This window comes from Cydia fagiglandana, chromosome 4, assembly GCF_963556715.1.
Source record: "Cydia fagiglandana chromosome 4, ilCydFagi1.1, whole genome shotgun sequence".
NCBI lineage: Eukaryota > Metazoa > Arthropoda > Insecta > Lepidoptera > Tortricidae > Cydia > Cydia fagiglandana.
In genome coordinates this window covers 569307-596134 of record NC_085935.1, presented here as the reverse complement: position 1 = coordinate 596134, position 26828 = coordinate 569307, and the positions used below count along the sequence as shown (strand labels likewise).

At 37.5% G+C, this 26828-nt stretch overlaps 3 protein-coding genes across 3 annotated transcripts; 1 reads left to right on the top strand and 2 right to left on the bottom strand.

Moving 5' to 3' along the window:
• Positions 1 to 1278: 1278 nt before the first annotated feature.
• LOC134664077 (uncharacterized) lies at positions 1279 to 4869 on the bottom strand. Its single transcript, XM_063520667.1, has 3 exons — positions 4761 to 4869; positions 3172 to 4216; positions 1279 to 1358 (listed from the first exon to the last, which is right to left on the bottom strand). Exons 1-2 carry the CDS (start codon positions 4867 to 4869, stop codon positions 3177 to 3179), a joined length of 1149 nt encoding a protein of 382 aa, XP_063376737.1. The 3' UTR covers positions 1279 to 1358; positions 3172 to 3176.
• A 13074-nt stretch (positions 4870 to 17943) lies between these two features.
• Positions 17944 to 19663, bottom strand: LOC134664091 (uncharacterized). Its single transcript, XM_063520678.1, has 3 exons — positions 19369 to 19663; positions 18736 to 18812; positions 17944 to 18124 (listed from the first exon to the last, which is right to left on the bottom strand). Exons 1-3 carry the CDS (start codon positions 19493 to 19495, stop codon positions 17951 to 17953), a joined length of 378 nt encoding a protein of 125 aa, XP_063376748.1. The 5' UTR covers positions 19496 to 19663; the 3' UTR covers positions 17944 to 17950.
• Positions 19664 to 23643: 3980 nt separating this feature from the next.
• LOC134664090 (uncharacterized) lies at positions 23644 to 24936 on the top strand. Its single transcript, XM_063520677.1, has 3 exons — positions 23644 to 23859; positions 24171 to 24341; positions 24680 to 24936. The coding sequence occupies exons 1-3, from the start codon at positions 23674 to 23676 to the stop codon at positions 24869 to 24871; spliced, it is 549 nt and encodes a 182-aa protein (XP_063376747.1). The 5' UTR covers positions 23644 to 23673; the 3' UTR covers positions 24872 to 24936.
• Positions 24937 to 26828: the final 1892 nt, after the last annotated feature.

Here is a 26828-nt window from a genome sequence, read left to right as displayed (position 1 = left end):
CCAAACAAATTTATTTTGCAAATACCTTCTTGTATCGCCGTAGTCGGGTAATACGCGGATAGAATCCAGAGCGCTTGTAGATTCGTAGTTCGAATTACCTACCCGATAAATTAATGTTTCATCGGGTGCATGCAAGCAAAGCCGGTCGCAAAAGCTAACAATATTTATATATTTGAAATGTGCTAACTGAGCTCTTTCAAATGATATACATCACGTAATCATTACTTATTTTTATTTTTTTCGTTCGTGACTTTATGACCTCTAGAGGACGCCTTGTTCATTCTTTTGTGACTTCATATAGCCTATAACCAGCGGACGATTAAGATAATTCGAATGACATATCGTTTGTCAAATTATAATGTGTACTTTAGAAGTTATGAGGGAACAAATGAACATCCATACATACATACATACATACATACCCACATACATACCGGTCAAAATCATAACCCTCCTTTTGCGTTGCCGTAGTCGGGTAAAAATAAAGGGATTTTAACTATTTTGGTGTTTTTATTTATATTTGCATGGTAACCTTTATTCAATAATTTTGTGTTTAAATTTGGCCGCATCTCAAAATCTTTAAAAAACGTTTCTGTTATACGGCCACAACTCTAAATACCTGTCTTTCGGGCCTTGTGTCTTAAAAAATATACATTTCTTTTAAAAAGTGGCGTGGTCATAAGGAGGGTTATATCATTCCGAGTAAAAAAAGCTAAATTTTAAATTCATAGACCTAAAACTAAAGGAGTAAGATCCTATTAAACACCCTGAACTATACTCTCAAAACTTTGAGACGCGATTTCTCGAAAAAACGGTTTTTTGAGATGTGGCAGTGTAGCAGGCACACGGCGACGTTGTCCTGTAGACAACGCAAGAAGAGCTACCAACTTTTTTGTAATTTTTTCTAGAGGCAAGTCCTCATTCGGATGCCAATTACTGACTTGGTCTAATACTAGATTAGGGTCCCAGGTTGACTGATATTTTGGTAACGCAGGTTTTGTTTTAAAAACACCTTTTAGGAACCTAGCGACCCTTTCGTCATTACTGAATTGTTTGCCCAATATCAAGGAAAGTGCAGAACGAAGTGTATTTAAAGTGGAGTAACTTGCACCGGCGTTATATTCAGCCGTAAAAAACGCAAGAATATCGGGAATGTTGGTGGAGTAGATACTTATGTTATGTTTTGAACAAAACGTCCACCACTTTTTGTATCCGCCATTATACTGATTTAAAGAGTTCTTTGATAAAGATGATATTAAAATATCTATTGTGTCTAGATTTAGATTTTGTCTTCTAAATGCTTCCCGGATAATAGTGATGCCACCAGGGAAAGGCGACTCCAGAGAGGGTGTCTCTTCCTGAAAGGAGAAAGAAGCAACTGAGGCTCAGGATTGAAATATATCGGTTTTTGTTTGGAGAGCTTCATGAAAATTGGGTACCAGGGTTGACTGGGCCAGTCAGGAACGACCATTACACCTGTAGCTTTTTCATTTATGATTTTTCTCAGACTTTTGAGGATAAGTGAGAAAGGCGGAAAAGCATAAAAGAAAAAGTTAGCCCAGTTTTGCGTAAATGCGTCAATATCAAATGCCTCAGGGTCGCGTTTCCAGGAAATGTACTTGAGGCATTTATTATTTAATCTGGACGCAAACAGGTCAATTTCAGGAAATCCAAAGCATCGTGTAATTTTTTGAAATGCTAAGGGAGATAAGCTCCATTCGGTATCAATATTGCGATGACGAGATTCTTCGTCTGCCTCAACGTTGTCTTTGGATTTAATGTATGACGCATATATGTATGTATAACTGGCGTGACTCGCACCACTGCCATATCTTTCGAGTAATATTATTTAGGTGAATATACTGCACCCCGCCAAATTTGTTTATGTATGATATGGCAGTGGTATTGTCAATGCGTAGTAATATTTCTACGTTGTTAAGATTCCGAGCAAAACATTTTAATCCATTAAAAGCTGCAAGCAGCTCGAGGAAATTTATGTGTCTTTTAGCCTCCTGTGGGCTCCAAAAACCTCCGGTTCTTTCACCGTTACAATATGCTCCCCAGCCTGTCAAGGATGCGTCTGAGAAAATTTCTAAAATATATTTGCCTTCTCGGATTTGGTTATATGAAGTTAAAATTTTATTTTTCCACCATGTAAAGTCAGGATTAAGGTGAGCACCAATACTAATAAGACTATCATAGTTGTCTCCCGATTGTTGTAAAGCAAGAAATTTTTCACGCTCTAAGGGTTTGGTATAAACCTACCCATAAGCAATCGCTGGACAGGCTGAGCATAATTGACCTAAAAGCTTGGCGAAATCACGTATCGTGATTGATTTTTTATTGTGGATATATTTGAGGCAGTCTAAAATTTTTTGTCTTTTCTTTTCTGGTAAGCCTAGACGCATATTAACAGAGTCTAACTCAAAACCGAGATAAGTCTGAACTTGACTAGGTATTAATTTACTTTTAGTCTGGTTTATTACAAAACCTAGATTTTTTAGTATATTAACGGTTTCCGTAGCGCAAGTTAGGCATTCATTATAAGTACCGCCTAAACATATTATATCATCTAGGTAAATAGCTAGTATGTAGCCTTTGCTTCTTAGAACCGCCGTCACTGGTTTGAGTAACTTGGTAAATATATATGGCGCCAAGGAGAGACCGAAAGGTAAACACTGAAATTCGAAGGTATTTCCCTGAAATTTGAACCTCAGAAACTTTTTGCTCTTATTATTCATTGGGATCAAAAAATATGCGTCTTTTAGGTCTATGGTGGACATAAAACAGTTTTTGGTCATGAGCTTTGTCACCGTTCGCACATCTTCCATTTTAAAATGTTGATGTGCAATGTGTTTATTTAGGTTTTTAAGATTAAGTATGAAACGATTAGAGCCATCTGGTTTTGGAGTAAGGAAGATACTAGATAAAAACTGTCCAGGTATATATTTACAGTCTATCAATGCGCCTAAGTCCTTTAATTTTTTAATCTCGCAATTGATTTGCTCAATTTCTAGAGGACTAAAATTGTTATTTGCTGGAAACACATTTTGCATGACTGGACTATTAAAAGTCTAGTCCTTTCACATAGCTCAAAACTACCTGATCGTCAGTAATATTACGCCATTTTTTATGGAAATATTTTAGTCTACCCGCATGGGGTACATTTACCTCTATTAGGCTTTTGGGGTCTTGTTGGGCGGCTTGCGCGTCGATTGGGCTTGACGATCGGGAACTGGCGGACGGTACCGGTATTGCTGGTGAGGGTAGCGCGGTCTCGGCCCACCCTGTCTCGGTGCTCGTTGAAAATGTTGTAATTGGTATTGGTAGTATGTTCGGGGTGGGCCCCTCCAGTTTCCCTGGTTGGGATATTTCCTAGACGTAGATGCGATAGCGTTGACCTCTTTACGCTTCACTTGTAGCCCTGATGTTTCCGCTGTTTTTGTGGCTTTTATTTTTTCTCCTAGGTTTTCGCCAAACAGGTAGGTATCCCTTTTTACGTCCGATATTATATTGACAAACTTTTTGTCAAGAGTTGTGGTTATGAGCTTTCTTCTCCTAGTGGTCTGATCGTGATGAAGGTCTAGGAAAATCTGGCTAGCTTCAGAAAGTTTCTTTAGTATTTCGACTTTATCTAAGTTTTCTTTGATTACCGCTGAAGCTAGATTTGTGAGCTCAGAAATGCCTAGACCCAGTTGGTTTTGCTCTTTTTCTAATAATTTGTCACGATATCTGACTGATTCGTTGAGCACCGATATAATCTCAGGATTTAAAATAGGGGCTTTAGCTAAACGAAAGTTATCTGGTATCAGGTGCTTTTCAGGCAGTTTTTGCTTTACATCTTTCTCTAGGCCATCAACGAGTACCCGGCCCCAACGTTTAGAGATTTCATCAGTTATTTTTGGCCCATATATTTCTTCTTTTCCCTTCGGGTCCCCGAGGGCCTCTAATATATCAGACGGCAATGTTTGTGATGTATCGGTCTCGGTGCTGATACCGGGATCAGCCGATACCGTTTCATTGACGTTACTGGGTACGGCGGAATTAAGAACTGGGTCCGCTATCGGTGTAGGTTGCATGATCACCGATTTAGGCGTTGTATCAGGAATCGAGTGTTCCGAATCAGACCACGGTATTAGGGGCACTTCGTCGTCACTACCTGGATTGTGAGGGTAATCGTACTGTTCTGAGTAGTACCGATCATAATCATTGTATTCTGTAAAGACGATAAAAAACAATTTTTAAGTCTCTGAACATAGGCTCGCTATGCTGCTGGACTAGTGTTTTTAAGTCACTGGGTATAGGCTCGCTATATCGCTGGACTGAAAGTTTTGAGTCACTGGGCATAGGCACGCTATGACGCGGGACTGCTTAGTTGGCATACCTAGGCTTAGAATCGCTCGAGTGTATACCTAGCCTTTTAATACTTTTAATAAGTAATGTCATAATATCTGATATTCATGTTATTCGATGAAAGTCTTTCGTTTACATAACCATTACTACCTAAAATGTTAATTTTAATAAAGTAAACAACGAACCTTGATGATCCGGTAACAGTACAAAAGACATAAAAAAAGAATCTTTGTTTATATATGTTTGTTCGAGTTTGAATCGAAGCATTAATTTTTTCTTCAATTTAGGAGGGTAGATTCAATTTATTACGCATTCCACAGCATTTTGTCGTAGTGAAACATAATGTATGATAGTTTGTATTCCTTAGGTACTTACTATTGTTCTATTTAGACAAAAAAGACACTAACCTTCGTCTGTTGCCGAATCTGATGATGAACAACGGTTGAGTCGATCTTCTAATCGCCTAATTTTTTCTTTTAAATGACGATTTTTATCCTTACGTTTACGTTTTCCCATTATCACTACTTTGTGCGATCCAAAGAAAAGGATACGATATTTCGGAATGACAAAGTTACGTAACACGATGTTGCAATGCCCGCACAAAGAAAGAGAATGACACGAACTCGGGCGCAAGAACCGGGTGACGGTGGGGCAGGAGTGGGGGAAAGTAGTCATTTTAGTACTTTTTATTCTATTTTCTAGCTTTAAACTATGTGCAATGCCTGATACATTGAGAGTGAACTACAGAGTGACAATAAATCTTGAGGATGTAACGTCGTAGTATAATTTCTGGTTTTTGTACAGAATAAACAAGTAGGTAGACGTTTGGTTTCTGTACAGAATAAACAAGTAGGTAGACGTTTGATTTTCCTAACCTAACTATAATGACAGTACTTATTTTTTTGTACTACCAGGCGTGGCTCACTCCGCGTCGCTACAAGTACATGCGGCCCACACCAATTTTGGTGTCTAACCATAGTAGTTGCCGCGCACCGTTACAGAACGGACGCCTGTTCGGGCTTGCGCCACCTAGCGGTCATATCTGCCGTAATATACGCGTTTTGTTAGAGAGTGAACCTTCTGTACCTAGTACTATTATTTATTCTGTAGTAAGTACTACATATATTTTTATTGCTCTTGATACCTAAAATGAGCCTAAAATAGGTACATGCGCATTTATTAAAACTAAGAGACCGATTATTACCTACTAAAAATAACCCAACAAATATTATTTTGAGTGACATTTACTCTCCAAGGAAAGTTGGACAGTTTTATTAAAAGTGTTAACACTGACATTAGTAGTTCCATAAATCAATATACAAGGTTTTGTTACTCTGCTGGTTAATTGCGGTGCAAATTTACGACCACTATACCCCATGCATAACAACCGTAACTGTCTTTCGAAAACTCATTCAATTGTCAACCGTGTCCTCGTGTATTAGGGTTCAAATTCGAAGTAGTTTAATGTCTCTTACGGCTGTTATAAGAGGTGTGGAATGCGGTTTTATTGCGCTTTTCGAAGCACGTGATTAGTGGCAGTGCTGATATATTTATTAGAGAAATGTTCAGAAAATATTAACATGCCCTTCTATTCATATCCGTTAGTTGTTGGACCTAAACATGAGGGTAATATTGTTCAAATATGGGTGAAAATGTACTAATAATTTTTTTCTTATTCATATAAATCTACATTTTAAAATTGTAAAATTTAATTAAATGAGCTGTCAGATTTGACAATTTGTAACGCGTTTGATCTTATGTTGATACATAGGCACCCTAGGTTAGGATTTTTAATAATGTATTCATATTATTTTATTATATATATGTTAGCGGCTTTCCAAAAATAAGAGTAATAATACCGCATTTTTATTTACTTGTGTTCATTTATAAAAAGTAAGGTGATTGAACTTGGCAATTTTACTTTAGTTAAAATAATTAAACAATTGTGACGTCACTACCGGTCAGCCCACCCTCACCTGACGGACAGGTGGAAGTGGTCGAGATTGGAGGGGCGATGGTCTAATAAAAGGCCTTGCACCTCATTAAAGCGACGATTATTATCTGAGCAGCCTTAGGAGTAAGACTTTAACAGCCTATGCTGACAAAAAGTGCCCTAAAAGTGTATTTTTATTATTTATTGTACGATGGTGCTATTAATATTACTATAAATAGTTAAAATGCTGATAGTTTTAAAAGTGTGCTGTGTAAAGTTATAAATAAACGATAAATATGAGTATTTTACAACGAAGTTTCTTTTCTACAACGAAGACCTCAAGCCCTCCTACTACGAGTTACCACGATTAGCGCTCAAAAGGAAGCCGAGCCCTAACATCAGAAGTGCGCGAGAGAACCTGAAACGCCATGTGGATTGGATGAGCAACAAGTTATATTTGCTGCATACATTAAAACACAATTCAACAACCGAAGAAGAATCAACGTGTTGCCAATTATCGGTGGCCAATTTTCGACACGAGCAGTTACTCATCATTTGGTGAACGTTTTAGTAAACGTTGTTGTACACAATATTATCTGGTGAGACGCTTTCATTTTGACAAAATTTAAGTTTGAATTGATTTATTTTAGAAGAAAATAATGCATGTGCAATGAGCGTTTTGATTAAATATACTTAAAGTAACCACAAAAATGGTCCTAGGACATCTTAATACTTATCTACACAAAGAAAACTTACTAAAATCATAGCCAGTGGTTGTTATTCTTGTAATGCATTCTAAATTCCGTATAAACACAAAAAGTCACACAGTAATCGAGTAATAAAAGCAATCAAAATCTTTCAAACAGTCATTTAATGATAAAAAGAGATAATGTAACTTTATATCACTACATCGCCAGCCACTCACATTTAAGTAAACATTTAACATGGAATTATGAATGCACATAGCGCAAACAAGTTATCTACCCACATGATCCTAGAATTGCTAACTTGAATGATAATAGTAAAGTAATACCTAATCAATCTTAATTGTAACTGTGATTACAAGCTTTTTGATTATTATTTTTTATGAATGACATTAAGATAATTTAACGGACAACTTTTAAATATTTATTTCGAAACCAGTTTTTATGATGAGGGTGATGAAGAAATTAAACATATTTTTTTGTTAATAAATATCATTTATTCTATACAACGCTAACAAAATATTTATTCTACGTGAATTAATATTATATTACGTTTATTAGTAATTCGCCATACTTTACGAGCGAAATCATTGCATAATTATGAAATTTTTTCGCATATTTTCAAACCAATTTATTAAGTATGAATTTTGAAAATGAATCCACAAAAAGTAACATAATATCAAATTACATAACTGATACATATTTATTATACCGCGTAAATCAATATCTCCCAATAAAATCCATCAGAATACAGCTTGAAAGTCAAACGTTTAAATAAAACGGCACAACCAAAACGTACGTAGAAATGTCAAAATTCTGCTTATTTCATTTTGCTGAACTACGATTCATTTCACGCTGTAAGTAGCTGTACTGTTGTTGAAAGTTATCAAGTCCAAATACTTTTACTTTGATATATGGCAATGTTATGAATATCATTATGCATTTCATTCATATAAAAATATATAAGAAAACAAAATGTCTAAAATGTATATACCTGTAATCAGTATTAATCATACTTTATTTGTATGTACGGTAATAACATTAGTTGTACCTTAAGTAAATAATTAATATTTTATTAACAGAAATAACATGTGTGATAAATAGTAGCCTCAGCTTTCTGTGTTTTGTTGTAGAAGTACGTGTTGTTGTGGCGCCGCCCTGCTTTTGGATTCTAACACACAGGATTTACAACAGAAGGAAGCCGATTTAAATACAAAGACGCAAAACAGACATTAATTTACGAGTGTTTAAAATTAACGTTATGTAAGTACGTATTTAAGTAGCAATGATTCAAGTAATCAGAGGAGACATAATGATATGTTGTACTTGTGATTTGTGATTACTTATCTCGTATTATTCAACTACACTAGGTACTAAGTTACAATAGTAGTACTTATCAAGTTACAAATTATCATGAAGCCAATCGAAATCTGACAGACGTCCTTTACGTGGTAACTCAAAATGACAAATCAAAAATCGATTCATTAAGGACAAAGTACAAAACCACAATATTGTCATCTCTTTAAAACACGCAATCTTTTGCTATAATGATACTTATTACAAAAAAAATGTAGAGACCATTTAATGAAGAACACCGTTTATTACAAGTCATAACTTGTCAAAATCGTTCAAAAGGACCTCCAGAATAACGGAAACGTCAAATGTGACATATTTATCTTACAAATATCTTTAAATTATCCATATTGTAACTTGTTGAAGTCTAGTAGATATCTAATTAATTTTCCGAATCGAGCCGTTAGGTAATATTAATTCATTATTATTATTGGTTATTTAGGTTGCCATGAATGAAAATATGAAAATTCCACCCAAAATAAAAATCCGAACAGAGTGATTGAGTGAATACCACTTTTTGAACGTTTACTACCTATTGCATAATTTTTGCAAATTCAATTTAAGATCCTGCGCTAACAACTATCTATAAAAACAACCACGTTAAGTAATGTGTGTGCCACTTACTTAGATTCATCAGAAGGATCTAGTCTAGTAACGGGGCTATTGAAAGATTTGAAAGTATAAACAGTTGCCACTTGTTTGGATGGTTCAGAGGGACTACTCCAACAACTGGGCCATTAAAAGGATAAAAGTTGCCACTTATATGGATGGTTCAGAGGAATTAATCCAATAACTGGGCCGTTCAATAAATGGGAACCATAGTCTGCCGGTCACTTGCTGTAATGAATCTGAAGGGCTTCAGTGACTGGGCCGTCCAACTAACTGGTTCCCTAAGCTCAGACTTTATTTTATCTGCCACTTGTTTGGATCGGTCATACAGATTTAGTACAACAACTGCATTCCTTATTTTTATACCGATTACTCGAGCACGAGTTTCGGGTCATCAATTGATCCTCCTCATCTTAAATTCAAATTAATCTATGTTTAACAACGTTCAAGACAGGTTCAACTTCGTGTTTGGTTTTCATGTGTTTAATATGAGTTAAGAAATAAAGTCCAGAAATTTAAATAGCATAAACAATAATACGAACAATCTATCATTTCAAACATCAAAGAAATACTATAGCTTTCATTTGAACTTAAACAAATTAATAACAGCATCTATTAGAAATTATTAAAAATAGCTTTTATGATAATATAATATTACATTAAAAGCATGTAAACTACCCCATCGTGCAAATCCGATGTGTTCCTTTTCTTAATTTTTTTAATTGATCATTAGTTTCGTCTAGTCAATTGATTTCAAAATATTACTAACGCTTTTTGGATAAGGTGGAGACTTAAAACCACTATAATTTTTTTTTAATTCTCATCTTATGTTAAGCTTATGATGCTTACCTAATCTTTGTTTAGAAGCGTTAAACTTCATGGTTGGTTCTCATATATATTAAAGAGTTATATTGAATCAATAATGTCCATAAATAAAATTCCATAAACAAATTATGATCATTTAATCACTTCAGATACCAAAGAACTAATTTTAAAGAATTTCACTTACCTTTCGTAAATAAAAAGTATGCTGCGTAATGTCACTAAATATAAGTAAACCCAAGATTTACAATTCAGCAAATTTAATCAATCACAATAATCGGTATTAACCAACAAAATATGTCAAAACATAATTAACTACACTTTCATAAAAATTTAACTGAATGCATTATAAAAGAAGGCAACCTGGAGGTTTTTCTTGGCGCTTTTTTCCACCAGAGCCTTTCCGAAGCGTCGGTAAACTGATTTTTCCTTTGGCAAAAACAAAAACATACAAAAAAATATTAAAAAAAAAAACAACATTAATTTAACAGACATGGATAGACGACCTTGTTAAGGTCGCCGGAAGACGCTGGATGCGGGTTGCTTCCAACCGGCACATATGGAGGTCCAAGGGGGAGGCCTATGTTTAGCAGTGGACGTGTTATGGCTGAGATGATAATGATGATGAACATTAATTTAAAGGTTCAAGCAAGTAAATTTATTTTTTAAAGTACTTGTGAATTAAAATGGATTAAAAATAATTAAAACATTCAAACCCCCAGGATCAATTCTATTATTAAATTATCACTTGATGTCAGAATGACCGAAGCAAAACAGTCATAAATAGCCGTGTTAGCGGGAACTAATCAATAATTATATTAGACTGTTTAAAATACATTTATTTTTTATTTCAAAGTATAATTCATTTACAGTTAAATGTAGCATTCATCTAAAATCATAAGAACTAATCATGATCGTACATAAGACAGAAACATTAATTATGTTGAATCTTTGTTAACATAAGTTAAAATTATCGATAATTCATTAGAAAAAAAAATAACAATATGATACCTGCTGTATCTGACATAAAAATCAAGCAGTAAACTCATTGATCTGTTGTAATTGTTTTAAATCAATCTGTACTTTTATTAATTAAAACTTAATTAATACGAACACTTTAAGTGTCTCTGAGCACGAGCCACTGGTCAGTATGGCCGTGTTAGCGGCTTTCCAAAAATAAGAGTAATAATACCGCATTTTTATTTACTTGTGTTCATTTATAAAAAGTAAGGTGATTGAACTTGGCAATTTTACTTTAGTTAAAATAATTAAACAATTGTGACGTCACTACCGGTCAGCCCACCCTCACCTGACGGACAGGTGGAAGTGGTCGAGATTGGAGGGGCGATGGTCTAATAAAAGGCCTTGCACCTCATTAAAGCGACGATTATTATCTGAGCAGCCTTAGGAGTAAGACTTTAACAGCCTATGCTGACAAAAAGTGCCCTAAAAGTGTATTTTTATTATTTATTGTACGATGGTGCTATTAATATTACTATAAATAGTTAAAATGCTGATAGTTTTAAAAGTGTGCTGTGTAAAGTTATAAATAAACGATAAATATGAGTATTTTACAACGAAGTTTCTTTTCTACAACGAAGACCTCAAGCCCTCCTACTACGAGTTACCACGATTAGCGCTCAAAAGGAAGCCGAGCCCTAACATATATGCATAATTGTAAAAAATTGTACCTGAGAATATGATGAATAAAATATGAGCTTAAGCTCTTTGATTAAAGCAACATAAAGTAACAGACACACTTGACCACAGTCGTAAAGCACTATGAAACCCGGAAATACGGTTAAAGCGCGCCGGACCAACGCGGCGCTTATTTAATTTTATTACAGTGATAATTTAACTTAATTTTCCGCGCTTTTACAACTGTGTCAACATCGCGTAGAATTTTAAAGTTATGTTTGACCTTTTAGTTAGTTTTTGTAATGCTTATTAAACGTGAGACCTATTTCTACATACAATAAATAGGTACGAAGGTAAGTAGGTAGGTACAGAAGAGCTAAGATGGCCGGCACTTTATCATTTGTCACCATGCCTAACACGTTCTTACAAGTATATAAGTGCGATAGTGACGCATGACATGACAGGTGGTAAAAACGCGACCATGATAACGCTGCGGTTCTAGAATCATGTAGGTATATCTACTTACCTTGGGATTTGGACAGACGATTGACAATGATTGATGAAATGTACGTCATAATCGGCACAGTAACGCAGCGGTGAACGTCACTCTCTTCTCTTCTCTTCTTCCTGGCGTTATCCCGGCATTTTGCCACGGCTCATGGGAGCCTGGGGTCCGCTTGACAACTAATCCCATGATTTGACGTAGGCACTAGTTTTTACGAAAGCGACTGCCATCTGACCTTCCAACCCAGACGGGAAACTAGGCCTTATTGGGATTAGTCCGGTTTCCTCACGATGTTTTCCTTCACCGAAAAGCGACTGGCAAATATCAAATGATATTTCGTACATAAGTTTCGAAAAACTCATTGGTACGAGCCGGGGTTTGAACCCGCGACCTCCAGATTGAAAGTCGCACGCTCTTACCGCTAGGCCACCAGCGCTTAGCGGTGAACGTCACTCATTTTATGGAAATTGACAGATACATCGGCGGCAACAGCGACGCCATCTGTAGTATATAATTGTTTTTTAATACAGTTGCTCAAAAAGTGCTACTTTACGTAGCTGTTTAGCGTGCGGAAAGTTGGTTATCTCGAACTAGTGCTTTTTACTTTTCCAATTTTTTTAAATTTATACTTGTTCCAATTCACGACTACTTATTGATGAGTGTTAATATTAGTTTCCTTTAAACGTCGTAATCAGCATAAAAACCTACCGTTAATGTAAGAATACGAAAAATATTACATATTTCATATTTAATTACTTACCTCTTCATCATTATAACACGTTTATTTTTTAATATTCTATATTGAAAATTCCGTTCTTAATAAGTTGACTGAATGGAACGGAATAGCTGCCAAACGCCCATAGATATAATATACTTAATAAAGACGACGTCTAACCGAGCTGTCACTGTCACCACTTTTGTTTAGTGTACGATTAACAATGTTTTTCTTATTTTTTCGCAACTGTATTAAAAAACGTCGTTCGTTACACGTGCGGAAATGTCATTCTTCACTCGTCCCGAGTCTTGCCACTCGCCTGCGGCTCGTGGCAAGATATCTCGGTACTCGTGAAGTAATGACATACCTTCCGCACTAGCATCGAAATGTACTATTTCCATCGTATTTTCTCGGAAACGTTCGTATTTGTCATGCTACTTCAGTCAACCTAGTACTTTTTGTACCGAGACTGACTGAAATAGCAAGACACCTTCGTACGTTTCCGTACAAATACGATGGAAAATAATTATGCACTCCATCTGTAATAGTAATGCAGCTGCACTTTACATCCGGACGTCACCTTAATCCTGCTGCAGTCACCATCCAAATGTAACCTTTATTAATCTGATTTATAGAAACCAAGATTTCTTTCAAGGTTAAACAACGACGCCATTAAATGTATATATTATGACCATACCTCGCAATTGAATCCGCAAAACCGTAGCAGTTGCACATTATTTAGGGTTGACGCATTTATACGTATTTACTACGTCAAATACAAAAACTATGTTTTAAATTAATTATTTAAGATCTGTTTGCGTGTGATTACGCTAAATAAGGTATTTACATCCTTATGCTATACACTCATCATTACGTTATAAGTAGATAGAATTTATTTTGGACTTCAGATTAAGAGTAAACAAATTATGATCAAATAAACAAAAATTTAAAGAAGTAATTTAATAATTTACTTTCCAGAGACACAAATTTAACTTTAAAATAAAAAATAGTAGCTATGTTATCATGAGCCATGATGATGATTCGTGGCATATGAACCTAACCTAACCTTTACATTCAACTGTCATTTGCTACGGGTTCGCCGAATCGATTGCGAGGTATGATTATGGCTCACTTAAATAACCAGGATCAATTCCCGTGTACATTATCCGGCGTACTTGTCGGGTCGTGCCGGATGTTACCGGAACCGGCTTTAACCGCCTCGTTACCTTTACGACGTTACGCCGAATTACTTTAACCGGTACTGCGAACAGTACGTCAACTTAGGCAGACAAAAATTTTTAGAACACTGATTGAGCACGTTCGAATTGGCCTGTCAACTATCATATAGTTAGTAAGGGTCGGCAATCCGCTGCTCGCGAGTGAATATTTAAACCATTCAAATTTTTATATTCTAAAACTTGTAATCTCTAAAACTGAGGTTTTTATTGTGTTACTATTTCTTCAATACTTTTCCGACCCTTCGATTTGTGCCTCCACAGGTATTTTTAGGGTTCCGTACCTCAAAAGGAGAAAACGGAACCCTTAATAGGATCACTCGTGCGTCTGTCTGTCTGTTTTTAACTTCATCACAATCACATCACAATCATTAGGTGTAGGTATTTAAAATCGCGATGCGGTCATAAACTTTTTAGACCAAGCTAGGCTCGCGATTTAACATCTATAACCCGCTTTAAGGATGTCTCACGCCAGACCGGCCCGGGCCCGGGCCGAGGCGTCTGAAATGTCATTTTCTACGACGACCGGCCCGGTCTAGCGTGAGTCCTTTATACTGTTTTAACACTATCCACTGTCACAGGCCTCGAATTACAGTATAATAAAACTTTAACGTCGCCCGGTGACGATTGGGCGCGATGCTTTATAGCGCGATAAGCGATATAACCGCGACATGGAGGGTTATGGCGAATTAGCCCAAATTGCCGCTATAAAAATATCGGTACCTCGTGATGGTTATTGCAGGTCGACGAACCGATAGGTTGACACATATTATGCGGGATGATTTACCCTTTAAGGCATCCGTTTTCGTATAGAGTTTGTACCATATCAAAGTAGGATAAGGTTCAAAATACCTGGTCAAATATAAGGTTACCAAAGAGGGATAAGTAGGTACTTGAGTTGAGGGCTTTAAAAAATTCAAACGTGTTTTTAAGAGTACAATCAGCATCAAATAGATCGTGACGGTCAAAGTGGCCAAATATTCCTGAACACTTCCTTAATTCTATGGTATCAATTGGTATGTTACGAAATAGGTACATATTTGAACATATTGTTGGCTGTCACTAACTACATGATTAAAACCAACGCAAAAGCTGTGGTGAATTCGAGTCTGTCCCGAGATTGTGAGTTTTGCTTTTATTACTGTTTACTAAACTGTAAAACGTAATTCAAGTTTCAAGACCAAAAAAAGTAAGAAATGTTGCCACTTTTTTACTAGCGCTTCTTGTATTTATGTAAAAATAAGTAAATAAAAGTACTTTTTAAATTGCAGGAGTAAAATTACTAATAAATAAATTATCTTAGCGTGATTAATTATCAAAAGGAATTTACTATTTTACTAACAAATTATTGCAGTGGCCACATTGTCTTACTTTTTTTGGTCTTGAATTACGTTTTGCAGTATAAGCATTGTGGTATAAAATTTATTTAGATATTCTTCTTTAGGAGATAATTAAATTTAAAGGTTCCGTCAATGATTTTGTCCACGGGACCCTAACAAGCCCTAAATTTAACACAAGCATCCATCTCTCGTAACAAATTGACGCGAAAATGAGCCGCCTAAGTAATAACGACGCATCACTCACGCTGTATTATTGTTCCGTTTTTTGTCACACTTTTTAAAAAAGAGGTGTTATTTCACGCAGGCGTATATAATAGTCAGTTCAGTTATATACCGGGTATACTAATACCCGAGGGAGTTAGATTGTTAAAATGTTTCACGGTTTACTTGGGGCCTGGGGATCGCTCGGCAAGAATCGGCTAATCACAAGAATTGCCACCGACTATTAAAACTAAACTAGCCCCGGTTTTTAGAGTCTGTGCGGAAATAAAAGTGTCGTGGAATGTATGGGGCCCAATACATTTCACGACTCTTCTCTTTCCGAACAAACTCTAACGATGTTTTATTTTGCCGAAAAGCGATTGATAAAGAGAATACAGAGAGACGGAGTCACTTTAAGCGGAAAGCGGACCCTGGCGCTAGGTTTAAGAAGAGTATAGGTACGACCATGAAAAAATTTAATTATCAGTAACATTTCGAACTTTGTCACAGTGACAATCATTATGAAAATCACTAGGGACCTTATACTATTATTGTCATTGTGACAAGGTGCGAAATGGTACTGAACTTAAATTCCTTGACCGTACCAAGTATTATAGGCATTACAGCTTGATATAATAATATCTTCGTCGTTACGCGTCTCTAAAACATGAGATACGACGTCCCCGTCGAACATGCCAATCGCTAACGCTACGTAGCGATCTGTCACTGTCACACTAATGTGGAAGAGTGATAGAGAGACACAAAGCGATTCGATGGCGTAGCGCAAGCGATCGTCACCTTGGCTAGGGTAAGCTCCACTACCGGCATGATACAAACTTTAAGATACGACATAAATTTTCCTAAAGATACGATACCTATGGATCGGATATGTCCATGTCAAAAGTGACGTTTTTGTTTGAAGAATCCTTACCACATCCATATCGTATCTTTAGTAAATTTTTGACGTACATAGGTATCTTAAAGTTATCAAACTGCACAACGGGACTTACGGCTCGATTCTGAAAATGTATTAGATCTCTACAAGACCTCAACAAGTTACGATATGGATAATTTAAAGATATTTGTAAGATAGATATGTCAAATTTGACGTTTCCGCGATTCTGGAGGCCCTCTTGAACGATTTCGACAAGTTATGACTTAGATATCCAAGTGACATCTAGTCGATATCTAATGTAAATCTAGTTGATCTCTATATCGTTTCTAGATCTTGTGATTATCTCGTTTCCCGAATACGCGTGTTAATAACGTATTTAAGTTTGATAATCTTTAAAAATCGTGAAAATTTAAATCAGTGTATCTTAAAGTCGGAATCATGTCGGTAGTGTAGCCTCCCCTGGCGGGATACATTTTATTTATGGCTCAATTTGGGAGGAATTTATCAGACGTTATAAATTCCGCAGGTAACCTATAAATCAGGACCCTCTGAAAAACGAGATCTCTTTTTCCCTTTCCCTCCTTGGTAGTGAAAGGTAGGAGAGAAAAAGACTGAAAGTATGACTGAAATTATTTCCCATTAAAGTTTTGTAGGATGGATGTTACGAGGGATCTAAAATGATTCGAAGGTTATCTTTAAGCTGTATCCACACTTTATTATTTATTTACTGACTTAGAAGAAAGTAGATATATTATTAATATTATATCAAAGTGTTTTGAACAAAAACTGGTCTTAGTTTAATCCGAGAATGCACTGCTTTAAACATTTTCAAATGTTCATTTTACGGTACACAAGCTTATTATAATTATGTAAGGTCAATGTGGCTAAATCCGTCATAGGGACTATTCCGGCCACTAGCGTTTTTCTTGAACTACAAAAATCATTGATAATTTCGTCGACAAAGCAGCGATTGCTTTTAGTTTCAGTAATCAAAGGCAAACTGTTTTTTTCCTACGATTGAAAATCAAAGAAATATATAGGTACGCTCGTAGACGGAATAGGGCCTATGACGGATTTAACCACATTGACCTTATAATGTTTAGAAAAAATTATGTACTGCTCAATTGTGATTTTAATCGTAGGCTAATTAAACGTTATTTACAGCCCACAAAGTAATCTACTAAAAAATACATAATATTTTGACATTAAGGTTAAGAATTTTACAATTTACAGATAGTTACACATTACACAACATACATTAAACTTTATTAATAACGAACAAAATAAAAGAAAAACTAAACATGTATTACATATTATTATTAACAAAACTGTGTGATATTGACCCTAATATTATCCTTGCAGGTAGTGTAAGGTCCTAGAGGAGTGCAGGTGACGCTGATGCTCTGGACCGTCCCGGCGATGTGGGGCGCGCGGTCGTAGTACGCGTTACTGGCGGACACTTGGGCGCCCCTACATATTATTATTAACAAAACTGTGTGATATTGACCCTAATATTATCCTTGCAGGTAGTGTAAGGTCCTAGAGGAGTGCAGGTGACGCTGATGCTCTGGACCGTCCCGGCGATGTGGGGCGCGCGGTCGTAGTACGCGTTACTGGCGGACACTTGGGCGCCCCTACATATTATTATTAACAAAACTGTGTGATATTGACCCTAATATTATCCTTGCAGGTAGTGTAAGGTCCTAGAGGAGTGCAGGTCACGCTGATGCTCTGGACCGTCCCGGCGATGTGGGGCGCGCGGTCGTAGTACGAGTTACTGGCGGACACTTGGGCGCCTCTAGGAACGGTGGAGCGACAGTACTGTGAACAAATAATGCAAGCAAAGTTACACAACTAAGGATCACTTGCACCATTCCACTAACCCGGTTAAACCTGGAGTTACCATGGTTACCAGTACAATTTGATGCCAGGTTAACAGTTTAACTGGTTAACCCCAGGTTAGTGGGATAGTGCAATTGGCGCTAATTGTTGTAGGGCTATTAATATCTGAGCGTCGGGGCAATAAATCATTTTTATCGGACTCTCGCTCGCACTCGTGTGGGGCTTATGGCGAGCGCAAGTGATGCATGTGTGGGGAAGACAAACAAATGATAGCCAGCATTCAATGAATGTAGTATGATACCTTTGGGTATGGTGCTTTACGCACACTAGTTTCCCTTCCCCTCCCGCTGACGCAACCCCCATTTTAGCATGAAATAACCGGGACACCGGTTGACGGTGGTTTTATTTAAAAACCTGTCTAACCTGAGGGCCTACCGCGAACCACGTACGACGTGTTGCCTCCCTGTCACACTTACGTACGAATTTACAAGTGCGACAGAGAGGCAACACGTCGAACGTGGTTCGCGGTAGGTCCTCTGTCTAACTTAGTCGCCACTTCTGAGTTGAAGTAAAAATTATGATTTTCTTACATTTTTAGGTTTTATAAAACCTCCCTGTGGGCTCAGCGTCACTTCATTTAGTCTGATGAAATGTGGCGAATTAAGACCTGCAATCAATAATGGATTTTTTTTTTATTAAATCTGTCTTTTTCTTTTCATTTTACCAAAAAACATTCGATTACCAATATTTGTAATAAGTTGCTGTGTAGACCTCTAACCCTCAAATTATTAAACAACGTATACGTAGAGACTAGAGAGACCCTAGTCTTTTGAGCGTCGGCGGCGTCTAGCCAGAGCTGAGGCTAATAATTCGGTCAAATTGTGTTTTATTTCTTACCTTGACACTTTTTTCTCTAATACTTTTCTTAAAAATAAAAAAAAACCGTAAACCGGGACATATTTCATGCTAAAAGGGGGGGTTGCGTCAGGGGGAGGGGGAGGGACGCTAGTGTGCGTAAAGCACCATACCCAAAGGTATCATACTACATTCATAGAATTCTGGCTATAATTTGTTTTTCTTGCCCATACATTAGAACATAATTTAACCGAATTATAATGATGTCGCTGCGCACTGCGCAGTTGCGCCAACGTTTCATCGAGCAGCAGCCATAGAGTTGACTAGACGCCGATGCTCTAAAGACGTTAGTTTACAATTTCTCTTACCAAACAATACTTGTTCTCTGCCAGCGTCGGCGGCGGCGAGCAGCGCGGCGAGCGCGAGCAGCGAGCGGGCGAGCGGCGACATGGCGGCGGCGGCGGGGAGGGCGCCCTGGCAACGCCGACTCCGCATATAGCGCGTAGTTCCAAGACTCGCAAATAAAAGCAGATGAATTATATTATAATTAAATCGAATTTGATAACTGCAGCTCTTGACTCTGCGCAATTAAGTAGGTACGCGCAAGATTCACAATTAACTTGAGATTAACCAACTATTGAGAGTGACCAATCGCTGAACATAACTGTATAAATATAATCGATTAATCGATCAGATTAGTTTTCTTTTAATTTCATAATACGGCTATTCTGTTATTTTAATTTTAAATGCGGGTGTGGTAGGTAAGGTACATTTACATTATGAAGAAGAGGTTTGAAAGAGCGCGGCGCGCTCATTCTTTCTTCCGTGGGTTTGAAAATGTGTCAGATAAGCGTCAATCATACGGACCATCGGGCTTTTTAGCGATAAGACCGCCTGTTGTTACCGGGTTCTATTGTAACACTAAAATTTCTTTGTAATTTTACATGTATGTAAGATGTATGGTTATTGGTGCAATAAAGAATATTTACTTACTTACTTACTTACTTACCATTTTTTCAAGTAAAAAACGTTGAGAGCTTTGTCAATATATTTGTTCTACGAAATTCCGTCTAAGATAGCTAGAGATATAAGTAGGTATAGACAGCAACACTCTGTAACTGTCCGTCGGTGGACCTTATGCCTTTTGTAATAAGGTTTACGAACTGTCAATTAACACTGTAGGCTATGATACTAGTGTAACCGTCAGATCTGTCCAGTACATTTATCTGAACACATTGACCAGATGGAGTGACATCTTACATATTTGCACTTGTATCGCTACAATAAGTACCCCTACGTGACGGTATATTCGAATATAGGAGAATCGCCCGAGCATAGAAAATGCATTCCAAATTGAATTTCTGTTCCGCTGACTATTCGCTGTAGATAAAATTGATACGTTTCCAATGTCCTGTGAAGGTCAAACATGTCACAAAAATATTCTTACATACAGTGGACCTTATTATAAACGGCATAAGGTCCACAGATGTACAGTTAACAGTGTAGGCGATGGTACAGTAATCATCATAGTTTTATAAATATAATTATGTTTCTAGATTACTTTTTGCTGCACTATCACATTGGACAACTGTTATGATATGTACCGTTATTATCAATTTAAAAAAATCCAAACGGAACGAAGGAAGCGAAGCGGTGGTGGTCGAGTGGACCTGACGTTCGACTTTCAATCCGGAGGTTGCGGGTTCAAATTCTGGCTCGTATCAATGAGTTTTTCGGAACTTAAGTACCTACCTACCGAACCGAACATCATAAATATTTACTACTTGCTTTTCGGTGAAACAAAACCTCGTGATGGAACCTGCATATGCATTCTTTAGAGAAATTTAAAGGTGTGTGTAGTTCCCAACCCGCATTGGGCCAGAGCGGGGACTATAGGTACTCCAAGCCGCCTCACGCATGAGTGGAAGTCTGTGCAGCCCAGCCCAGCAGTGGGGCATATGTAGGCTGAATTATTACTAACATTTAGAAGTTTCAAAGAGTGACAATGTTTATGCTCTAATGTTTCTGTATTACGTACGAAAATCTGTCACGAAATCTAGCAGAGACTTGCAGAAAGAAACGTTTCCTATTTTACTTAAACATGCACTTTTCAAAACACTTCGCTGTTTGAAAGCTAAAATTGAGGCTTTAAATTAATTTACTGGCGCGCCTGAAAAACTGAACCTTCTCGTTCGGAAAGGGTGTAAGTCCGGAGAGTGTCGATATGTTTAGTTCCTTTTATTTTGGAGAGCTTCGTCTAAAAGCGCACGAGTCGTTCTCGATGCAGCTGCTGTTTGGATTCAGAGAGCACAGTCTTCTCACGTAAAGGATGACTCCCGTTAGATCGGGCCGTGTCCAGGCCTTACTTTTCTATGACATGACAGGCGTTCACGTGATACTTTCCATAGAAAACGATGCACCGAAAGCTCCGGCCCTAACACGGCCCGGTCTAACGTAAGTCATCCTTAAATGGGTAATATCTGGGAGACTGAGCTTTAACATAAATAATTTTTAAGAAAAAAAACCGACTTCCATGGGGGCCGATGAAAGATTACTGTAGATGGTACACTATGTAGAAAAGGAGGTAAAACCACCCACTTTTCTACTAGCATTTCGCTTCTGTATAATGTCCGGATCCCAGACCGGATCCGAGTCCGGTTCCGAGTCAGGATCCGACTCCGGGTCCGAATCTGGATCCGTGTCCAGGTCCGGGTCCGGGTATGAGTCCGAGTCCGGGTCCCAGTCCAAGTCAAAATCGAAATTCGTTATCACCAGACGTGTACCATGCGTCGTTGAAGAGTTCTGTTCTGGTCACCATCAGCAGTTCCACTTCATCAAATGCGACAGTTTTTAATGTAAATGCTTGATTTTATGATGAAAATACAGAAAATTCCGTATACGTATGCCTTTAAGATTTGAGGAGTTCCCTCGATTCCTTATGGATCCCATCATCAGAACTCGAGCTTGACAAACGTGTGGCTTAAAAACTTAACTTGCTTAACGAACATAACGAAGAGGAAAAATCGCCAAACGTGAACTATGCGTCGTTGAAGAGTTCTGTTCTGATCATCATCAGCAATTCCACTTCATCAAATGCGACAGTTTTTAATGAAAATGCTTGATTTTCTGATGTAAATACAAAAATTTCTATACGCATGCCTTTAATATTTGAGGAGTTCCCTTGATTCCTCATGGATCCCATCATCAGAACTCGAGCTTGACAAAAATGTGGCTTAAAAACTTAACTTGCTTAACAAACATAACGAAGAGGACAAATCGCCAACCGTGAACTATGCGTCGTTGAAGAGTTCCGTTCTGATCATCATCAGCAGTTCCACTTCATCAAATGTCACTTTTTTGGATGTATATGCTTGATTCGTTGATAAAAAACCAAAAATCACTATGTGTATGCCTTTAAGATTTGAGGAGTTCCCTCGATTCCTCATGGATCCCATCATCAGAACTGGGTTTTGACAAAAACGGGACCAATCTGTATGCATATACATTCAATCAAAAAAAGAATTTTCAAAATCGGTCCAGTAATGACGGAGTTATGGAGTAACAAACATAAAAAAAAATAAAAATAAAAAAAATATAAAAAAACATACAACCGAATTGATAACCTCCTTCTTTGAGATTTGGAAGTCGGTTAAAAATGCGCGTTTCCCAGAGATAAGACCAAGCTAGATTGAGTTTTCGACCCCGATAACCCCTAAATAGCAAATTCCATCGAAATCGGTAGAGCTGTTTCCCGATTCCCGAAACATATAAACAAGAATTCCTCGTTTAAAGGTATTAGATACCGAAAACACGCCAAAAAATTTCATACTAAATGTATATACATACATGTATTACATTTATATCATTGTGTAGGTAAGTACCCACAACATAATACTTACTGACCTTACCGTGGGAGACTAATATTGTTCTAGAATATTATATTTATATTATTTATTTCTGATATTTATTTATTTATAATATAAGGGATCGTACACTGACATCAAAATTATGACCGAATTTAAAACGAATTTCGTACCTCTTCTACTAAAGGTACTTAATTAAATTAATAGGTATAATTAATTATTAGATATTAAAGGTACTTAAAGGTTCTTAGGTCTTTAAGGTTATTAAGGTACTCTTTGAATGATTCGTAGTGACGAGGCTGCTCCATCTGGCCCAGCGCTGAAGTGCCCTCAATATTCATAACTGGAGTTAAAATGCCGATGGAAACCCAGGCACACCGCCTCGGCTGTTTTTTGGGGTTCCGTAGCCAAAGCTGCACCTTTTAAATTTAAATATACGTTGTAAATATATCTATTCTACGTGTCAAATTAAAATTAGTGAACTTTTAAGGTAATTTACGAATGGTGACTGCAGCAGCATTGTTGTTGCTGAATTACTGCTGCAACTTTACCGAGGGCTTTTGCATGCAGTCTGTCAATTCACTTGATAAAGTACGTTGCTGCATCTTTCAACGTTCAATGTTTTACCAAGACGACTTTTTTTTAATCCGTTGCAATATTTCTTTTCTACCATGAAATCATCATATTATACAAAAATAATTGAACTATAAAATTGATCTAACTTGTTCAAGTTAGCCACGGATTGCATTTTATTATCACGATATATAACCGCGACGGCGGCGCCGACTCCCCATTCCCGCCGACTCCATCATGTCGCCGCTTTTTTACCTGCTCTTACTCGCCGTACTCGCACTGACTGTGTCGTCCCAGGAATTTGTCCCGAACGTGCCAAAAGAGTGTCAGAAAACGGGCTTCTGCGAGGACTTACCGGACTATCCGACAGAATGCGTCGACGCTATCATTGAAGAACTGGGACCAGCTCTCGACAAATACGAGGTTAATGCTCAATGCTCATACCCGCCTATCAACCACCTACTCACAGCGACCCGTACGAGATCATCCGCCCATCACACTGCGCTTTCCTATTCGTGGCCGCCACTCTAGGACTAATCACTGAAATAACGTGCTAGTCAATAAGTTTTCATTTCCAATATCTCCTGATAAGGCCTCATAGAGAGCCGAAACACGTGTCGAGCAGCGCGCTATTATTTCACGGATTAGCAAAGTGGCATTTTTATTTTAACTTTCATTTTCAATTTCAATTTCAGCAAAGTAATGCTTCACTCTAATAACTATTTAAATACTAGGTTGAGGATCTTGACGCCTCCGAAACGTTGTCCAGAGCAGGAGATGAGGATCAAGATCTCTGCGAGTCCAGGCGCAGGACTATAGTGCCGCGTGCGGCTCGGGACAAAGATGGTAACTGGCACTACGTTCTCAACCAAAGGACCAAGCCGGTGCAAAGCTTCGTTGTTGAGGTAAATCATACAAACAGCAACACTTATCAGTCCATCGGTGGACCTTATGCCTTTTTTAATAAGGTTTACGAACTGTCAGTTAACAGTGTGGACGATGTCACAACGCATCTCAAACTCATTCTCAAATACATATAATACATATTTATTTCATGTTATTAATATAATGTAAATGACCCGATTTTTATTTTGTACTCGATTTTTTTCCAATAAACTTTGTCTGGTTTGAAGGGCTTCTCATTTTGGCCAAGATGAATACGAAATCAGAACGTGTCGCGAATAACATGTACCTATTGTAATGTAATTTTTCCTCGAGTTACAAAAGCACATTTTCGTTTTAGGTATGCAATCCAGTCGATTCGCCCTGCGCTAACGTAGCCCACTTCTACACCGGTTACGAAGCTAGCTGCAAGCAGAAATTCATTTATCGCAAGTCGCCGACTTTGAACGCCGGCGGCGCGATGGTTGAAAGACAGTTACTATTCCCCAGCTGCTGCTCGTGCCAGTATCGACAGACTAATGAATCATCATAATTAAATTAAGGTAACATTCGGATTGTGACTGCAGTTGCTGTTGCGGTATTAGGTACTGCTATTGCACGAACGGTACTTTTTCCTTTATTTTCGTGTGGCATGTGGTTTTAATGATTCTAAAGTCCCTTTATTTTATACCTGACGCAAAGGGGTGACGTAATAAAATTCAAAATGGTGAAGCTATGGGGATTTGCAAAGTTTACAGCTTAGAGAGCTACTATTTTATAAATGTAAATAGTTGTTAATTGTTAATATCCTGTACCTTTTCCGTGTCTATGTACCTATAAATGTATTTTATGACCTGTACCTACAGCGAAAGTTTCCCGTGTCTTTGGGGAAGGCCGGGTAATAACGAACACCTAAGGGAGTTTTGTAATAAATTAAAGGATAGAATTTGCAGGTTAACGGTATTAACATACTTGAATCTAATAAAATCCTCAGTATTAATTTGTTTTTATGTACCTAGTCGACTTTTATGACAAAAACAAAACTACTTAGTGTTCGTGATTGTCCAACCAGTGTCGGGTAAATGAATCAATTTAAATCATTTACAACTGACTCAGACTAGTCTATAAATGAGATAATGTACGAGTACGACAGATTAGTCAGAAATAATGTTAAATTGGTAAAACGTTCATACTGCCCGGAAAAAATCGCAACGTTAGCCGTGTCCTTGGTTACCCGGCCTTCCCCTCCGTCGGCGGACTGAGCTACGCCCAAATAAGCTAAACTCCACGTACAAACAACATGATAATAATGACAAACCCAATCAGCAGCCAATCAGTTCCGTTTCTATCGGATCGGAAACAACCCCACTCATTAGGATGAACATTGCTCATCCGAGAAACCTTCGTTTGTTTGAGTTTGGTTCATTCAGAGTAATTCAGACGCATCTGCGAACCAAATTCAACTGAAGTATTTTCTACTACTTTAAGTTGAATCTGGTTCATTCATTAACACTAGTGTAGTGTAAATTTCATTTAATTTCAAGTGTCGTACACGTTTGCATTAAGGTCATTCAGTATGGGATTTTGAGTTTCCAAAACGTCCCGCATGGTGGTTCAGATACAGGTCGTCTTAGCACCACTTATTTCAGATAAATAAACAAAAAAATAAATATTATGGGTCAATCTCACACAAATCGACTTACTCGTATGTTGTCGTGCTGGTGTTGTAGGTAGGTATATAGGTACTAGACGATGAAATAATATACCCTGAGTTTTTGGGTAACATTCCCTTAGTTGCGGGTTCCTTGCTCGACAAGATGGAAGGCTTACGCAGGCTTTGACAGGCACTTTGTTACAGAAAGTGTCATTCACGGTGACGCGCAGATTTGCCAAAACTTTAACTCTACAGTTAACCAAATAATTTGACAATATGAACCAAAGCACGCGTCTTTGTCAATGAATCAGTCTTTACTTTAACCAAGAATTTCCTCTAGCTTCCACACAATATAGAACCTAGGTAATCATTATGCAAACGCAGTATCCACACGGACCTTGCTGAAAATCCGTAGACCTTTCAGCTGGTCCTCAGGGAGAGCTGTTCGAGCTCGATATATCCTGAGGTATCACGAAGATCGATGGGTTATGTGGTGCAAGTCATAAGAATTTGTGGGCTAAAATGGGTTACGTGATTGGAAACTAAAATTATGGATTAAAGTTGTACCTAGTCTGAATTCAGGATGGGTTGCAATTTCATCGGCAAGTATTAATAGAATTTAAATCAGATCTACAGTTCTACATCCACCTCGTGTCATCAATACCTACTACCCATACTAATAGTTAAAGTGGTTACCTACATAATTATATCAAATACATATGTATAATTCGGCCTTTATTATTACATTTTCTAAGCTAAACAGCAGAACCGAATACGAGTATTATGAATTTGTCATGCAATAAGTGAAAGCACTAGAGATGGCTTGAAAAACTGCAATTCACCCTCTGAAGCGAGA